Source organism: Manis javanica, chromosome 13 (assembly GCF_040802235.1).
Source record: "Manis javanica isolate MJ-LG chromosome 13, MJ_LKY, whole genome shotgun sequence".
Taxonomy (NCBI): Eukaryota; Metazoa; Chordata; class Mammalia; order Pholidota; family Manidae; genus Manis; species Manis javanica.
The window spans coordinates 54234497-54251922 of NC_133168.1; the positions used below are offsets into that span (position 1 = coordinate 54234497).

General features: G+C 42.2%; 1 protein-coding gene across 3 annotated transcripts in view; it reads left to right on the forward strand.

The window, feature by feature from the left end:
• The first annotated feature begins 1132 nt into the window (after positions 1-1132).
• MYB (MYB proto-oncogene, transcription factor) overlaps positions 1133-17426 on the forward strand; it is a 32846-nt gene continuing 16552 nt past the window's right edge. Inside the window, exons 1-10 of one of the 3 annotated variants that reach the window (XM_017646988.3) lie at positions 1133-1464; positions 5667-5784; positions 7527-7598; positions 9092-9184; positions 9436-9656; positions 11347-11581; positions 12810-12890; positions 13331-13435; positions 14729-14983; positions 15882-16244. In XM_017646988.3, the coding sequence (XP_017502477.3) occupies positions 1442-1464; positions 5667-5784; positions 7527-7598; positions 9092-9184; positions 9436-9656; positions 11347-11581; positions 12810-12890; positions 13331-13435; positions 14729-14983; positions 15882-16244 (1566 nt within the window). In that variant the 5' untranslated portion in view covers positions 1133-1441. Of the gene's footprint in view, positions 1465-2407; positions 2649-5666; positions 5785-7526; positions 7599-9091; positions 9185-9435; positions 9657-11346; positions 11582-12809; positions 12891-13330; positions 13436-14728; positions 14984-15881; positions 16245-17426 lie in introns of those variants that run through there. The other 2 variants (XM_017646989.3, XM_017646992.3) reach the window with 2 other exon arrangements.

The following is a 17426-nucleotide window of genomic DNA, read 5'->3' on the forward strand; positions in this document are numbered from 1 at the left end:
GCAGAAGTCTCAGACTCCTATAAGATTAAAGGAAAAATAAATTAGTGTGTACAGAGAATGAAAAAAAAAAATCCCCAATGGTACAAGTCTACAAACGGAAGTAAAACTAAAACTCCCCTAAAATCCCCCAATCATCAATCCTTATAAATTCTGCACCTATCTTCTTCCTTTACTTCTTCAGGAGCCCCTAGTTAAATGAACACCTAAGCAAGCCTTCGACGAGTTTTACGTGGTAAAAGTAGGTTCTCAAACTATGCTGACCATGGAAACGACCTCCGTCTCGTAAACTGTTTAACTTTTAAGACATGAAACAAACGTGGGGTTCCCTGAGGTCAGCTGGGGGCGGGCTTTTTGGAACCCCGTGGATTTTGCAGGTGTAGAATTCAGGGCGCCAGCGGCACAGCCTGGGCACGGGCGGAGGGGTGCGGTGGGCGCCGCCGGGGCCGGGAGGGCGGCCGCGCGAAAGTGGAGGGCTTGCGACGACACCGAGGTGGCGTGTCGGCTCCAGGATTGGGGGGGTCTGAGAGCTCCGCCCGGTGCCCTATCTGTGAGCCCTGATAGCTCCTATCCCACCTGAATTCAAGTATTCTTTGTCGCTAAAAAGTTAAATTAGAGATACTCTATTTAAAAAAATCTAGTCAAACATCCTATGAAAACAAACGCCCCCATCTCCTACCAACACCCCGCCTCCCTGTAGGTCCCCCATCTCCAGAGAGCTGAGTTTTTAAGTCCTGCCTAAAACCCAAAGCCAAATGCGGGAGTTTCCCGCTGCCCCTGGCTGCCCCACGACGGTGGCTCAGAGCCCGGTGAGTTCGGGCTCCGGGGCCCTGGGCAGGCCGAGAGGAGCGAAGGTGGCACGGCCGCCGGGAAGGAAGGGAGGCGGCGTCCCCGGGACGTGGCGCGGGCGGCGCGGCAGCGACCCTGGAGCGGGGTTTGCGCAAGAAAAGGCGCCGCCGCAGCCTCCGCAGCCCCCGGCCGCCCCTCCCCGGCCCCGGGCTCCCCGCCCGCGCGCCGTCCGGGACTCGCGGCGCGCCAGGCGCGGCGCGGCGGCGCGAGAGCCGAAGGGGAGCGGTGGCCGGGCCGGGCCAGCTGCCCCGCGCGGGCCGCAGCCAAGGAGACCGCGGAGGCGGCGGGCAGGGCGCGTGCGCACTGCAGGGGCGCCAGATTTGGCGGGAGGGGGAGTGTCCAAAGCTCTTTGTTTGATGGCATCTCTGTTTACAGAGTTTACATTTTAATATCAACCTGTTTCCTCCTCCTCCTTCTCCTCCTCCTCCGCGACCTCCTCCTCCTCCTCCTCCTCTTTCTCCTGAGCGACTTCGCCCCGGCGGTGCTGAGCGCCGCTGCGCAGCCGGGGAGGGACGCAGGCAGGCGGCGGGCAGCGGGAGGCGGCAGCCCCGTGCGGTTCCCGCGGCTCCCGGCTGAGCCCCGCGCCCGCCGCACCATGGCCCGGAGACCCCGCCACAGGTAAGTGGGAGCCCGGGCGGGCGGAGACGCGCGCAGAGCGCCAGGCGCCCAGAGAGCAGGTGGGAATTCGCTCCCGGATCCTCTGCCGGGCTGTCAGATCCTGCGAGGACCTAGAGTCTCTGCCTCGGCCACGGAAGCCGCTGGAGAGACTGATGAATGGAAGGATCAATGAGGAAAATATATCAGGACGTGGGAAGCACGCCCAGAGGCTCATTTTGCAAGTTGCACGGGAATACATTTCTCTCTAGGAGAAAAAAGGCTGCACGGGGGCAGAGCAGTGCCCACCAGCCGCGGGGAGCCCACTGGATCTCTGGCTTGCTGCCGCGAGTGTCGGCGAGGGAGTCGTAGTTTAATTGCTAGATGAGTTGCGATATGTTTGAACTTGGAAGCGCAGAGCATATGGCAGATAGAGGGAAAACGCCGGGTTGTTTAGTAGCTGCAGGTAGTTCATTTAAATTTCATTCATTCTTTATGGAGGCAAAGAAGAGTGTCTGCTGACAGGCGGCTTGAAAGATTTTAGGGAAGGAAAAGTGTCTCGACATTTGCAAATTGCTTTAAGCCCTGGATTTGAAAGTTCTAGTAGTTTTTCTTTGGAGACTTTTTATTGCACACGCGCCCGCACCGCACATGTCACCGCATTTAGGAAGGCTCTCGGTGATTATGAGTTAAGTCCCCTTAACATTTCGGCGGGACGGAGGGTAAGAGGGAAGCGGAGAAGAGAAAACTTGTCGGAACTGTCAGTTGCTGGCGCTCCCACTTGCATGGGTCTCTAGACTTCCCGGACTGGACGCGCGGGAGCTGCGGGGTGCGGGGGCCAGCTCCGCGGCGGTCACGGTTGCCACTCAACGTAGGGGACGGAGGCGGGCAGCACCCAAGGCCGCTGCCGCGCAACCAGGACGCAATCCCCGCGGGCTCTTCCCCCGGGTAAGAGGTCCGGGCGCGGCGCGCACACGTGGACGCGGCTGAGGTTGCCGCTCCTCCCCGCGCCCTGCTCCAGCAGCCTTTGGTTGCCTGGGCAGGGGAGGGGTGACGGGACGGACCCTCGAGCTGAACTTCTGGGACAAGCCCCTGGAGGCAGAGTAAATGCAACGTCCCCCTCCGAGTCGTTAGATTTTCCTGTACTTTGTTTTTGAACTGGCTGTCGCTGGTCGCCGCGCAGCGCTGGAAAGTTGCAAAGAGCGTGGGTGAGGGCCCTGCGGCAGCACCCTAGGTCGGGCGGGGAGGAGCGCCGAGGCATGGCTGGGCGTCGGAGGAAAAGGGAGGCGACTTCGGAGGTGGGGGTACTGGATCTCTGAGCCTCTCCCAGGGCTCGGCCGCCTGAGGCGAAGGTGTGCCTCGTCGGTGGTTTACCTTTGCCTTTGGGACCTAACAGCAGAGCAGCCGAGGTCACCCATTTTTTTTTTTTTTTTTTGAGAGCAGAAACTGGGAGGAGAAGGAGGGTGCTGGGAGGAGGCGCGGTGGAGGCTCAGCGCCCGGAGCTCTCCGCGGTCCCCGCGGGGCGGGGCCGCGCAGGTTCCCTGCCGCTCCCAGGTAGCGGCGAGGGGAGGCCGCCCGGAGGGGCGGGAGACTTGAACCTGCCTCAGGGGGAAGAGAAACCCCGCTGCGGGTTCGAAGCCGTTTCTTGCAGGGCGAGCGTAAACTCGGCAGGGATTATTAACCAGGTCAGCGAAATGAGTCTGAACCCCTTCTCTAGAATCACAGTAGTAGCCACAAGGCACTTCCTCCCGCTCCCCTCCCTCTTCCCAACCCCCAACACCTCTTTTCTTTTTCGTTTCTTTGCACGGTTTATTTCCTTGACAGAATGTAATATTCATAGTTGTACTCTTGAAACCACACCGGGTCTAGCAGGTGGGGAGTTGAGTGCATCAAGCCTGAAATCAGCCTTTGAAAGTCCTCCGACTGTTGGGTCTGAGAGCTTGTTAAAGCGGATAAAGGAAAACTCATTTCGGGTCCTTAGTAGAAATTAATCATGCTACTTAGGCGACTGGGACAACTTAGAGCGAGGAAATCGCATGCAGAGCTCAAAGGCGAGTCCCAATGCCAAGCCTGCTGATGGACCCAGGAGCTGAGTGTGAGCAGTCTGGGCTCGCCCTGCTCCCCTCATGGCGTCTTCGAGATCTGTAGAAGTCACACACCACGTTTCCCCAAGACTTTGATTTTGCACATCTCTGCTTCTATGCTTCTCAAAAGTCATGGGAGACATGAAATAATCTTTTATTAGCATTGGAAAGTACCTTAGTAGTAGAATTCAAGCCCTTATGTAGAGCGAGTAACTGAGGTCCTGAGAGAGAGGAAGTGATTTGTCCAAGTCACCCAGAACTAGGACAGGCACCTTTGCCTCCAGAACCCTAATTCTATTTGATGCCTGTTCTCGCTCACCTGAAGTTGGCTGCCCCCTATGGGCGGTTGAACATGTTGCTTGTTTCCGAAAGAGGTGTCCAATGACTAATTTGGAAAATGTAGTTCTCACTTATGAAAATGTGATCTGCAGATCCAGCCAGGCCTAAAAAGTTTAACTGAGTTGAGTCTGTGACTCCACTTTCAGATAACTCTGGTTTTCTTGGTATTCCTAATATCTTACAGGGGCACCCTTCATTTGGGGGATTTCCGAAGGGTTCCCTAAAAACCATTCAGAAGATGCTGACCTACAACTCTGGGCTAACGTTTGTTTTTTTTTCACCTTATGATGCTTGTGCTTTTGGTTGAAGGGAAACGACTGTAATTTTTAATCAGGCAGTTTTTAAACCCTCCTGTTGACAGTGAAGAACAGGATTAGGCTCTTGTTTAAAAGGATAGACACTAAATGGAAGAAATTATTATAGATTATAAATAGTTTGGTGGCCTTTTTTGTGGGTGGCATTTTACATTTGGATCACATCCTACTTGTCACCGAGCATCCTAGACCTTCAGATTGTTGCCCAAAATAATAGTTTTAAATTATAAAAACCTAAAAAGTTCCGAATTTGGGGTAAGTGCATTTGCTTGCCTTATAAGGGATGGTAATATGTACTTGTAGGTTAAGTTTGGGACAAAACCTGATACGAATATAAATTTACTTTTTAAAAATAATTTGCATTATAATGTTGCTTTATATCATTTTTATTGTCCTCAGTTTGATGGATTTCTCAAATTACAATGGTAAATTTTAGCGAAGTTTCCAAAACAACATACTTTGTCCTCATATATTAAATTTTATAATTAAAATTATAACTGAAAGTAAACTGTGACTGTAAAATTCCTCTCATTTATTCAGTGTATGATTAATAAACATTAGGTATAGAGTTACTTCAAAAGTCATCAAAATTCATAGTTTTGGCCAACTAGGTAAAAAAAAAAGCTCATTGGAAAACAGTAATACATAACTTTTTCAAACCCATCTGGGGAAATACCTCAGTTTTGATTTAGGTACATTTTAAGATAGTCAAATCAGTCAGAGGCAGAAAAAACAGAAGAGTAAGATCCTGACCCTCAAGGAGCCTAATTATTCACTTAGTTACTTAGGAAACTGAGTGCTATAAACATGGCTGCAAGTTGGATAAACCTGGCCTGGAGTTTTGAACTGTTTGATATTAATATACTTACAAAGAAATTTTATCACTTGATGGTCTTAGCCTTCCTCAGGTTTTTAAAATCCTTTCCTCTTAGATTTTCTTAATCTTTTAATCTTTAAGGGATGACTATTATTATATTGTTGGGTGTATTACTTCTTCAATTTTTTTTTCTTAATAAAACACTGGTCCCATTGAAATAACATAATTGAGTTGTTTATTGTATTTGGGAAACATTATTTTAAAGACGTGACATAAGCCAAAGATTTTGAGTGTGTACTTATATAAAGGACATGGGCTCTCATTCCTTTAATTGTCCTTAACACTAAGGTTTAAACTTAAATTTTCATTGGTTGGAAGGTTGCCAAATGTGTAACTTGTCACTGGTCTAACAGTAACAGCAGGTTTAAACATGCAGAGCAATAAGAAAGTGCCAGGTCCTTTGCCGTATCTGTGGATACCAATAACAACAGAACCAGTTTACAATACTAGAGCAACAGAATGCAGAAAACAATCTTGTTGTGCAAGTTTTCAAAGTTTTATCTTCATAACCTTTGAAAAGATTGTTGAGGAGTTTCTGTGTAAGTTTTGTAATCCAGTAGTTCAAATTGTCTTGTTTCAGTCCATGTCTGTCTGCCCTTTTTATTTCTGCAGCATATACAGCAGTGACGAGGATGACGAAGACATTGAGATGTGTGACCATGACTATGATGGGCTGCTTCCCAAGTCTGGAAAGCGTCACTTGGGGAAAACAAGGTGGACCAGGGAAGAGGTAATTAATTGTATTATCAAAACATGAAAAAAACTAGAGTGTATCAATCTGTGTAAAACAAAATTTCAGCTCAACTACCAGTGCTCAAACTCATTAGCAGGCTCTTTTGAGATCTTATCTAGCCCATCTCTGCAGCATGCCACCCCTCCCTACTCTCCACTCCCACATGTACACTATACCATCCATTTCCAAACTCTGCAGCTCTTTGAATGTCTTTCTCACTTTGTATTTCATCTGTGTTTCCTTCTGCCTATTCTTGTCCTCCGGCCCCACAACTTCTTACTACTTCATTCCCATGAACACATCGCCCCTTCTAAAGCCGTCCTTGGCTTCCCCAGACATGTGAGATGCGTCCTCTAGTCACTGGATACAGTATTTATTCATTGTTGTGAAATATGCCTTTTCCAGTAGATTATACGTTCATTGAAGGCGGGGCTAAACATCCGTCCATTTTTGCATTCCCTGAGCCCAGAATTGCTTGACATTAAGTGAGATATTAACAATGTCAGGGAATGAATTGATATTTCCAAAAACAAAAGAATAAAACAAAACTCTCATAGAATTAGTCTTGTCATAATAGATTTGTTAAACACTCTTGATATATAATATATAATTTTTCACAGAGCCATATACATGAATGCTGTTCTAAAAGCATTCAGTAATGGATAGAGATGTGTCTACTTCTCAACTTTATTTTTCTGCTAGATATCCAAAGCTTGATCTTTGTAGGAATGGAAAGATACTTAAGGAGCAAAATTATTAATGTATGGAGAAGGTTACCTTTTCTCTAAAATTCTCTAAACATTTTGCAACTGATTTTAGAGGATATTATGTTAGATAGATAGTATTAACTCTTCCTCAGTTTCATTCCACCCTACTTCACTTAAAACCTCTGTTGACAGGCAGGCAGGATTTCCAGTTAGATTCCTAGAAAATGTGCTTGTGCACATGAGTAAACCTTGGAGACATGGAAGTTCTGTTATTAATGCTGGTTTCCTATGTCCTGTGTCTATGTCTTACCAAGGTGCACATTTTGTATGAAAAGTTACCTCTGCAGAAATGTGAGGCCTCTCTTTCTCTTAAAAGGACCTGTTTAGAAAGACACTTTTGACCTGAAAGATTTCCCTCTGTTGTTTAGTGTCCTCTCTATTTTAATAAATTTGGCCTCATTTAAATTGTGAATATAACAATACAAAAACGAACTGATTTTCTTGCATCATACATGCCTTCAAGTTTAATTAGGAAATGTGATCTTCCATTTTTTTGCATGAAAGAGGTTGAACTGATAGTTGAACTCCTGTCTATTGCCATAGGTAAATGTCTATTAAACCTAACATTGGCATTATTTTTTTCCCCATAAAGTAAAACCTTAACAGTTACCATAAGCCAAGCATTGTGCTAAATGTTTGCAGAGCTCCTTCATGTGGTTCCCAAATAACCCTGTTGATATTAGCATTCCCATTGTACAGGTGACAATACTAAGGCCCAGAAAAGCAAAATGACATACCCAAGCTTACACAACTAATCAATAGCTGAGTCAAGATTTAAACTCTGGATCTAGCTGACTAAATAAATCTATGGTCTAACCCAGTATATTACATTAATATCTATCTGCTGTACTTGGATATTTCTGAGATTTTTTTTTTCTGGATTGGATTATTGGTTTGGTTCCCTTTTACTCTAACTTGAATAGAGTTATACAGTAAATGACTGATATCCTAGGATTACCTTAAATGTCCTAGGATGAAAAACTAAAGAAGCTGGTGGAACAGAATGGAACAGATGACTGGAAAGTTATTGCCAATTATCTCCCGGTAAGTTTATCATTTTTTTCTTTCCATAAAAGGAAACTTCTAAAGATGTAAATAAGATATTCTAGGAGAGGATGTTAAGACATTTGCTCATATATAAAAAGTAGGGGGAGAAATGCCTCATCTGTAACTTACAGTTTATATCATAATGCATGTAATTGGGATTTCTAAGTAGACTATTAAAAGATTTTTACATTTTTAAACATTTGTTTCTTATTTATCTTTTCATTTATTAGGATAATATAAATTGGCATTTTGATGTTTGTTTTATGGCAGATGACCTCAAATTAGCCTCTTTTAAATTTCAGTAGCGTGGTACCCTGGTTTAAAATTTGGTACCCTGGTTTAACATTTTGGAGTCCTTTTAGACTTATCCCACTCCCTTACCTCCCCTACCTCCAGGCAAAGGAATCTCCAATTTCTTTAATCAGTCCCTACTTTTCATTCTCCTTGTTGCTTCACAGGTTCAGCGCCTTTCCCTCTTGTCTGGATGACTATAATGGCTTCCTAACTAGCTTCCCTACTTGTAACTTGCTAATTTTCCATTCATCCTAAACACCATTGGTAGATGAGCTTCCTAAGATGCAGCTGTACCTTATCTTTCCCAAACCAGCAACTTAGACTCTCACAAATTAGGTGCACTGCCTCAGCCTGGCACACAAGTGTCCTTCCATGTGGCCCCAACTTATAGCTCCAGTTCTGTTTCCTACTTCCTCTCTGTAAGCAGGTTTGGTTGAATACATTTCTGCTTTCCTTACTGAGGGCTTTGTCCCTGGTGATGCCACCTCCTGGAATGTTCCATTCATCCTTCAAAGTCCACATCAAGAGCTTTTCCATTCTCCTCCTGAGGAAACATAATTTCTCCTCCTAAGGAGACACTCCTTTTCCCACTGCAATATCCTTTTACTTGGTTTCTTCTTGCATATGAATCAAATTCTGCCTTCTGTTAGTTAATTATGTATTTTTTTTTCCTTCTTATAAGATTCCATGCTCTTGTAAGGTAGGGCCTACCTTTAACCATCTTTGTTTTACAATATTAATACTTGTGGCCCTAAATTGAAAGACATCTCTTAGTTTGAATGGAAAGCAAAGTCAAGTCATTTGGAATGGATTTCCATAAAAGCCTCACCTTCACATGGACTCTCTAGCAAGTCTTAGTCTTAGTCCATATGGGTACTTCCACTTGCAGTAGACTGAGGTTAAGGTTAAGTTAAATTGACATCACATGTGCAATATGATGATCCTTTAATTCACATGGCAAGACTGGTTTCCTTAGGGGGCAGAGCTTCTAATTTTAGATGCAACTTTGAAATATTCTTCTTAGGTTCTTTAGCTGTAAGTAATGAGAGATAAGTGGGCTCTCCAAACATGCCCTAAAATATTCTTGAATGTTTTCACTGTATATTGTCTATGTATGATTCATTTCACAACAAGGACTTCACGTGCTTATCACATGGCATCTATGTGACGGTGTATACTTTATCTTATTTATCTAGAATCGAACAGATGTGCAGTGCCAGCACCGATGGCAGAAAGTACTGAATCCTGAACTCATCAAGGGTCCTTGGACCAAAGAAGAAGATCAGAGAGTAAGTTCTTTCTCCATTGTGATATGTATCACAATTAAGAATATTCCCCAAATGTCTTTGTTGAATGTTTCCCAACTTGAAGAAACAGGTAGAATGTGCAAGCAGAAAGCAGGAGACTCTATTCCCATATTTTCAGTGAACGAAAGCAGATTTTTGGAAATTTTCTAAAGATCTTGTAACAGTGAAAAATGATTACACTGACTCATTACATAACATTAAAACATAGGTTATTTTTGTGTGTTTATCTGAAGGTGATAGAGCTTGTACAGAAATACGGTCCGAAACGTTGGTCTGTTATTGCCAAGCACTTAAAGGGGAGAATTGGAAAACAATGTAGGGAGAGGTGGCATAACCACTTGAATCCAGAAGTTAAGAAAACCTCCTGGACAGAAGAGGAAGACAGAATTATTTACCAGGCACACAAGAGACTGGGGAACAGATGGGCAGAAATCGCAAAGCTACTGCCTGGACGGTAATAATATGTCAAAAAATATATTGATTGGGAAGAACAAGGGAGTGGGTATTGAACATTCTGTTTTAAATGTATGGCGAGTGAATTACATTCCATCGATTGTTAGTGTTTCGTTAGATAAACCAGCTTCATAGCTTCTATAACAAGGAGACCTTTGGTTTATCTAGTTGAGGATTTCCAGAATTCACCCCACAGTGAGCCTTTGGCCAAGTCACTGAACTTCCCTCAGCCTCAGTTTCCCCATTTGCAAAATGAGTAATACCTACTTCACAGGGCCAATGTTAGTTATCAAGTAAAATGAATGTCAAAGCACCTTGTGAACTACAGAACTGTAAACACATAGACGGATGCTGAGGATGGACAGTTTGTCTATAGTCTAGTTCACACTACTGCTTAAGTGACCAGAAGGGAACTCAGCTACCATATTCCTGATACCAGCATCCATTTCATTATACCAGTTGGCTTAATACTTTTCTTTTAAAGAAAGTGTATTTCTAGAATTATACTGCTTCTAGGTTTTTAAATAACTTCCATGTTATCCTTTCTTCTTAATGAACAAGGCACAAAAAGTGACCTCATTCTGAGGGATATCTGTGGAAGCTCATTTTTGTCCCACCTTCCCCACTTAAACAGTTGATAATATATTTTGTTTAATTTGGAAAATACTTTCTACTATAAATCTTCACGAAGAATAATGTAACTTAGGAAATATTTAAAATATTTTTATTCTCGAGCTTCATAACCCAAAAGTGGAGAGTGAGTTCCTGCAGAGAAGGCCATGGCTCTCTGATAGGTGGGGTAGTATGCTCTTGTGATGGTCTCCGTGCTTCGGTGTAAGCTTAGAGAATTGAAGAGGTCCGTACAAGGAGGCCTTTTCTCCCATATGGTCTGAAAGGATATGCTGTTGATTCTTTTAAAAATTAAGGGGCGACTGGACTTCCTCTTTCTTTAACATACAGTCCCCCACCCCCATCGAAATAGTAAAAGGGAGGCTTAAAACGGTTTCTTTGAATTGAGAAACTGTTTTCCTGAGAAATTGAAAGACTTTAGTAAAAATGCTTTGCAGTTTGAAAAGACACTGAGAGCTAGCATCTTTCCCTTCTCAGTCTCCTTTTCTATTCTCACCTCTGTCTGGCTATAAAACAATTTGAGGTGGTTTTCAAAAGGTGGGATTGTTTTTTTACTTAAAATTTCTGGCTAGTGCCATTCAAGATAAAGAGTGGACAGTGAGGGGGCAGCAGCTGCATTATCTCTCACCAGCCTTACTGAGTGCTTCTTGTAGGGTGTAAGCCCTGCTAAGCCACACTCAAAGGAGTCATTTTCTAGGACTGCCAGAACTTTTAAGTCATATTAGAGTCTTATACCATCAACAGTCAGAACAAATAGGAAGGATTGTTGTATTGAAAGTGCTCTTTTATCAAGGGAACAAAATGGTTAAAAGATTACAATATTTATAGAGAACTACATATGTTCCATATGGTATAACTAAGAGAATTCTATGGATTTTTAACTAGGTAATAGGGGAAGCATGATTTTAAGAGCTGGAGAAGCCCGAGACAATTAAAAAGAAATAACACTATTAGTGGGCCAAAAGAAAAGGTCTCTGTAAGAAACAGTTTTCTGTCAATTAATTCTAATCTGAATTGAAATTTTTGTTTGTAACATTTTTGTGTGATGTATTTCTGTGCAGAACTGATAATGCTATCAAGAACCACTGGAATTCTACAATGCGTCGGAAGGTCGAACAGGAAGGTTATCTGCAGGAGTCTTCTAAAGCCAGCCAGCCAACAGTGGCCACAAGTTTTCAGAAGAACAGCCATTTGATGGGTTTTGCTCATGCTCCACCTTCAGCCCAACTCCCTCCAACTGGCCAGCCCTCAGTTAACAATGACTATTCCTATTACCACATTTCTGAAGCACAAAACGTAAGCCATTTCTAAGAATTTAGTTTAATGAGAGAGAGGATTATTTTAGCTCCAGGCAATAATAATACGTCACACCTGTACGCTTTTCAGAGTGCTTCTGTAAACATGATGACCAGCAAGCCTCACCTACTCCCTCTGAGGTAGATGGGGGTAGGTATTGTTATCCCTGATATGTACCCAGAAATAAGGATGTTAAGAGGTTTGCCCAGAGTTACATAGCTCAAGGAGATAGCGCAGACAAGAATTCAAGTTGTCTGATTCTAACTTGCTGCTTCCTATCTAGTTAGCTTTTGACTATAAATTCAAGGTACTATTAAGGAAAGAATGGGAGAATGCAGATGTATTTGTAGTCTAATATTTTTCTCTTTCAAAATGAAAAGTGACATAAGATTACATTTAAAGAGGAGATAGTTTCACTCTGAAATTCAACAGATCATTGTAAATTTGATTCTGTTAGTGATTTAGCAGAAATGTCTTATCCACTCAGTGACTATTTACCTTCGTACTCTGAGTCAGGAGCAGTTTTGTGACACCATTCTCTCCGTTTCTCCTCCTTTGGACCAGTTTGATTCCTTCCTAATTTCCAAATACTTATACTTAGGGAAAGAATTATTCATAATGAGAGGGAAAAGAAAAATACAGAGAAAGCAAATCAAGAAACTTGAATCTTCAAACAAACAATACTAACCGGTGAAGCTTACCTAAGAATACAGGGCTTGTATGCAAATTTTATTCAAAACATACTCATAAGTAGTTTTTACTTGTCTCTGTCTATTCCATTTATTTGACTACAGACTTCCCAGAATGGCCTCACATGAATGAACTCTTACAAGAGATTCTGTGCTCTTTACTAAAATTCATAATTATTCTAAGAGAAAGATTTTAATCAGCTAGAGTCATTCATTATTTCCATCAAATCTTCTTTCATACATTCATGAATATACTTTGATTATATTTATCATTGTGTTTTTCTCTAATTAAAGAATATTTCCTGTCAGGATCAACAAGCACTTTAAGTTTCTTTATGTTGTTATAGCTATTTAGTCATTTTTAAAAGCCTGGCTACAATTTCAATTTAGAGTTTGGTATTTTTTTATTAGAATTTTGTGAATTTTTTTAGTAAAGGATTTTTTTTTCTCAGTTCTAGGGCAAACCCCTAGGAAGCCAAATCCCTTGAAGCATATGTAACCATGAATGACTCAGCCTTTGTTCTGCCTTTTTGATCTAGGTCTCCAGCCATGTCCCATATCCTGTAGCGTTACATGTAAATATAGTCAATGTCCCTCAGCCAGCTGCTGCAGCCATTCAGGTAAGATGATTTTAAGATCATTTCATAAAGAAACTCATTGACTGTTGAAGGCATCGTTTTTAACACATGCTTTATTTCTTTCATCTAAACACTGATTTTCACTCAATCACCTGAAGTGAGATGAAAAGGGAATAGTGGAAAGGTGGGTGGGGAAACGGGCCATGGATCTGCTACTCTTCACATGCGAGAGTAACTTTGCTCAGAAATTCTTTTTCCCCAATGTCATCAGTTGAAACAGCTCCTCTGTCAGCACCCACCCTAGCCTTGGATTTCGCATCACGCCCTTACTTCTGGAAGAACATTCACAATTTGGTTTGTGTTGGTTTCAGGCCGAGGCCTCATGGGCCACAGGGCCCCTTGTGACTGCAAGCCATCACCACTGTATTTACAGCATCCAACCAGGCCCTTGTCTTTTTCTCTCCCTTAACTTTTGATTTCAGAGACACTATAATGATGAAGACCCTGAGAAAGAAAAGCGGATAAAGGAATTGGAATTGCTCCTGATGTCAACTGAGAATGAGCTCAAAGGACAGCAGGCGCTGCCAGTAAGAACGGCACCAGGGGCTTGAATGGGGGGTGACAGCTTTACCCGCTGGCTCCACTGTGCCCTCCCTTCTCTTTTAGATGTGACACCATTCAAGACTCTATATAATCTATTAACTGTTTAAACACTGAAAGTTATTTATAGTAAAAGACAGTTGGGATCAGAATATATGTTGACTAAATTGGAAGTAGTCCTTTCGTATTTCAATAGGAATTCAACATCCACTGAAGGTTGTCATCTATTTTTTTTTCCTTCAGAAGAACTGTAGATCAATTCAAAGACCAACAGTGATAAATGAATGAAATCTGCATTTTTGCCAAGTTCTGTATCTATATGGTGCTATTCGTTTGATTTTTTTCTTTTCCTATGATTTTTTAACCTCGACTTTAATATTTTATACTTTCAAATATGATACACACGTTCCGTGTGTGCATTTGAAAAATATATATCTAGTATCTCCATAAATAACATAGCTGTTCTATGTTTTGTTTGCATGCACAAAAGCTGTGTGGATCATTACTGAATTTTGACCTCTTTTTTAGTGATTAGGCTGCAAACTGGGAGAGCAGCTTGTACTTTATAATATATGTAGTTAAGCAACAAAGAATGAAAGAGATGTGACACCCAGTAGGTACTCTTAGGAGCAAATTTCTTTTGGGTTAAATAATAAAATGATCATGTGCATATGTTAGTTCGACCACTTTTTAACTTTAGTTAATGTTTTGCAATTTCTCCTGTTGCATGGTCATGCTGAAAGGAGACTTCTGTTAATTTGCTCTTCTGCTTTCCTAACCACGTTGATTTGGCAGCCCTTCCCTGCGTCGGTGCAGTCTGTACCACTGAAAAGGGATGGAAGCAACAAGAGTATATGCAGATTAAAACAACTCTCACCCTTGAATCTTCTGGCCTTTTGTAGGTTAGAAAGACAATAGGCCAAATCTTAATTCACAGCAAACGTTTATGGTCCTATTGGTAATTATGCTCAAGTAGATTTGTAAAGACATTCCACCTGAGAGCTGTGCTTTGTAAGATAGTCCCTCTACTTACAGTTTTAGTAAAATGATGACAATTAGGGTAATCGTGTAGCTTGCAGACTGTACCACTATTAAAAAGCAGGGTCTTGCATTGACGAAAGGAAACATCTTGACAACTATTTCATAGGCGCAAGTTTTGGATGATGCAACTGCTTTTATCTTTCCTCCAACAGCATCTGATACCTTGTGCAACTTCATTGCTAAGTTCCTTCTCCCTTTCTTCTCACCCATCTTTCTTTACTCCCCCACCCCCTCCTTAGACACAGAACCACACATGCAGCTACCCCGGGTGGCACAGCACCACCCTTGCCGACAACACCAGACCTCATGGAGACAGCGCACCTGTTTCCTGTTTGGAAGAACACCACTCCACGCCTTCTCTGCCTGTGGATCCCGGCTCCCTACCTGAAGAAAGTGCCTCACCAGCAAGGTGCATGATCGTCCACCAAGGCACCATTCTGGATAATGTTAAGAACCTCTTAGAATTTGCAGAAACGCTTCAATTTATAGATTCTGTAAGTAGAATCGTTAAGGCACGTTAATGATTTTGGGAATTAGAAAACCCTCATCTCAAACTGTTGCCATTTTCCATAGCAAATATCATGTTATTAGCACACATTAATGTAAAGGTAAAAGTCTGATTTTAGTCTTTGTGTGTATGTTTTCTTAAAGATCTGATTTCATAGACTACCCAAATAAAAGGTAGCTTCTCAGAGATTTCCCTCAAAATGCATATTCTTTAACATAGTGAAGTTGATGACATATGAGTATAGTTTTGGGTTGTGGAAATAATGTTTGAGCTATTTTTAACTTTACTTTGTTTACTTCTCTGTGTTTCTCTAGAATTGTGTCTTGCTTTTGGATTGCACATTAAGAATTAGCAATCTTACGGTGTATTTGAAGTGGTAATGAGTTGATGCATTGGTGTGCCTAGCTTTCTCCACAATGTATTGATTTTTGATTACCAGTTCCAGTCGGTGCACTGAGAAAGCCATCTTTAGTGAAACAAACAAGAGTTCAGCACCTCAAAAGCAGACACTCACTTCATTTCCTTTCTTTCCCATTTGGTTTAAAAAGCATTTATTGCATCATATCCCATCACACAGGGGATGAACACTGCCAAAATGTGCCCTCTAGCAAAGGTTTTCCTTTTGCTTTGGATTGCATGCAAATGCCAGAATACCAGGAGGTCCCTGCAGTGCACATGGAGGACCTGCCTTGAGGCAGCATGGTAGACCTACCAGGCAGTGGACCAGACAACTGTGAATCCTAAAGCTCTTTCTCAAGAAGTCAAACAAGCGGGCCAGGTGTTTTCTTTGCATTCAGCATCTCTCTCTCAGTGCTGTGTTTCAGGTGGTGGCACACATCATGCACACACTGTCTCAGAGTCCTGCGCCTCCCACATTGTTTCAGGATTCTTCATCATGGTGCGCTCTCAGCAGTTTTGAATTCTTTGAAGAAGCCGATTTTTCTTCTAGCCAACATCATGCAGGCAAAGCCCTACAGCTTCAGCAGAGAGAGGGCAGTGTGACTAGACCTGCAGGAGAGCCTAGCACGAGGGTGAACAAGTACAAGTTGAGTGAGGGGTCACTTGACCTGCTCACATCCTTGCCTCCTTCAAGGCACAGCACAATTCCGCTGGTCATCCTTCGGAAAAAGCGGGGCCAGGCCAGCCCGTTAGCCGCTGGAGACCCTAGCTCCTTCATAGTTGCTGACGTCAGCAGTTCAACTCCCAAGCGTTCCCCTGTCAAAAGCCTACCCTTCTCCCCTTCGCAGGTAGCGCACAATTTCTGCACAGCTGTTACTACTTCTCAACAGACACTGAGCCTTAATAATCTAGAAACTAATCCTTGGGAACAAATGACTAATTACTGTTGCCCTTGCTGATTTCGTTCTGTCATTGATTGCATCTAGCTCTTGCTAAGTCATACTGCCTCCCAAAGTTGAGGTTTGTCTGTAGGCTAATGATTTTGTCCTAATTCTCTCTCTTATTTTTTGGTGATTTGAAAGATGGTTAGTTGTATGGGATGTGCTTTAATTTCCTTCAACACTAGAGTTTAACATTTCTAGTCCTTCCTTTCCTCCCATCCCTTCCCTCTCTTTAAAACCTTTTAACAGATTTTCTGCCTCTTTGTTCACTTATTATTGAGTGATTCACTGACCCAGGGGAGGAGGGAACCAACCTATGTTCAAAGAGCATTTGGGTTGCAACTAGAAATTATTTAAGGTTCCTATCCATTTTTAAGTGGCAATGTTTTGGAAGAAGATTAAGGAACAAGTGCTTAAAGAAAACTTATGTTTTAATATCAGTTTCTCAACATTGGACCATATGTTTTTTTGAGTTGTGCCATAATATTTTATTAGCACAGTTTTTGCCAATGAATACTCTTGTTTCATATAGTATTTTCAAGGCACAGAAATGATAATTCTTATCAGAGACTTGTGTTTCTTAATTATTGAAAGTATTGAAGTTAGGTAATTTGGCACTTTAAAATGTTCCCTAATTATGTCTGTTGAATTTGTCTTAAGAACATCTTTAAGTCTGAACAAATGGCACACCCACCAAATAAATTATCTTGTCTTTTCCAAATTGTGTTCTGGAGAATATTAGTTCTGCATGACTTTAGTAGATGTTCCAGAAAAAGATCTAAATACATAAGTTTGGGAAACACTGAATCAAACAAAGTTAAAAATTGGTTTATTTACTGCAGGACCTTTCAGACTGATGTGCATTGTGAATTTGCATGGAAATTATGACATGTGTGTTTCACAAACTTATTTTACAAACTTATTTCACAAACTTATTTTACCTTGGAATCGTAGGAACACCTATTATTCTCCCAATAAACCTATATTAATGGTTGATAGATCATTAAGGAGAGAAAGCAAAGTATGAAAGAAAAATAATTACTTTCCAAAACATCACTTTCACACTCATTCTCTGTTATGGCAAGTGTC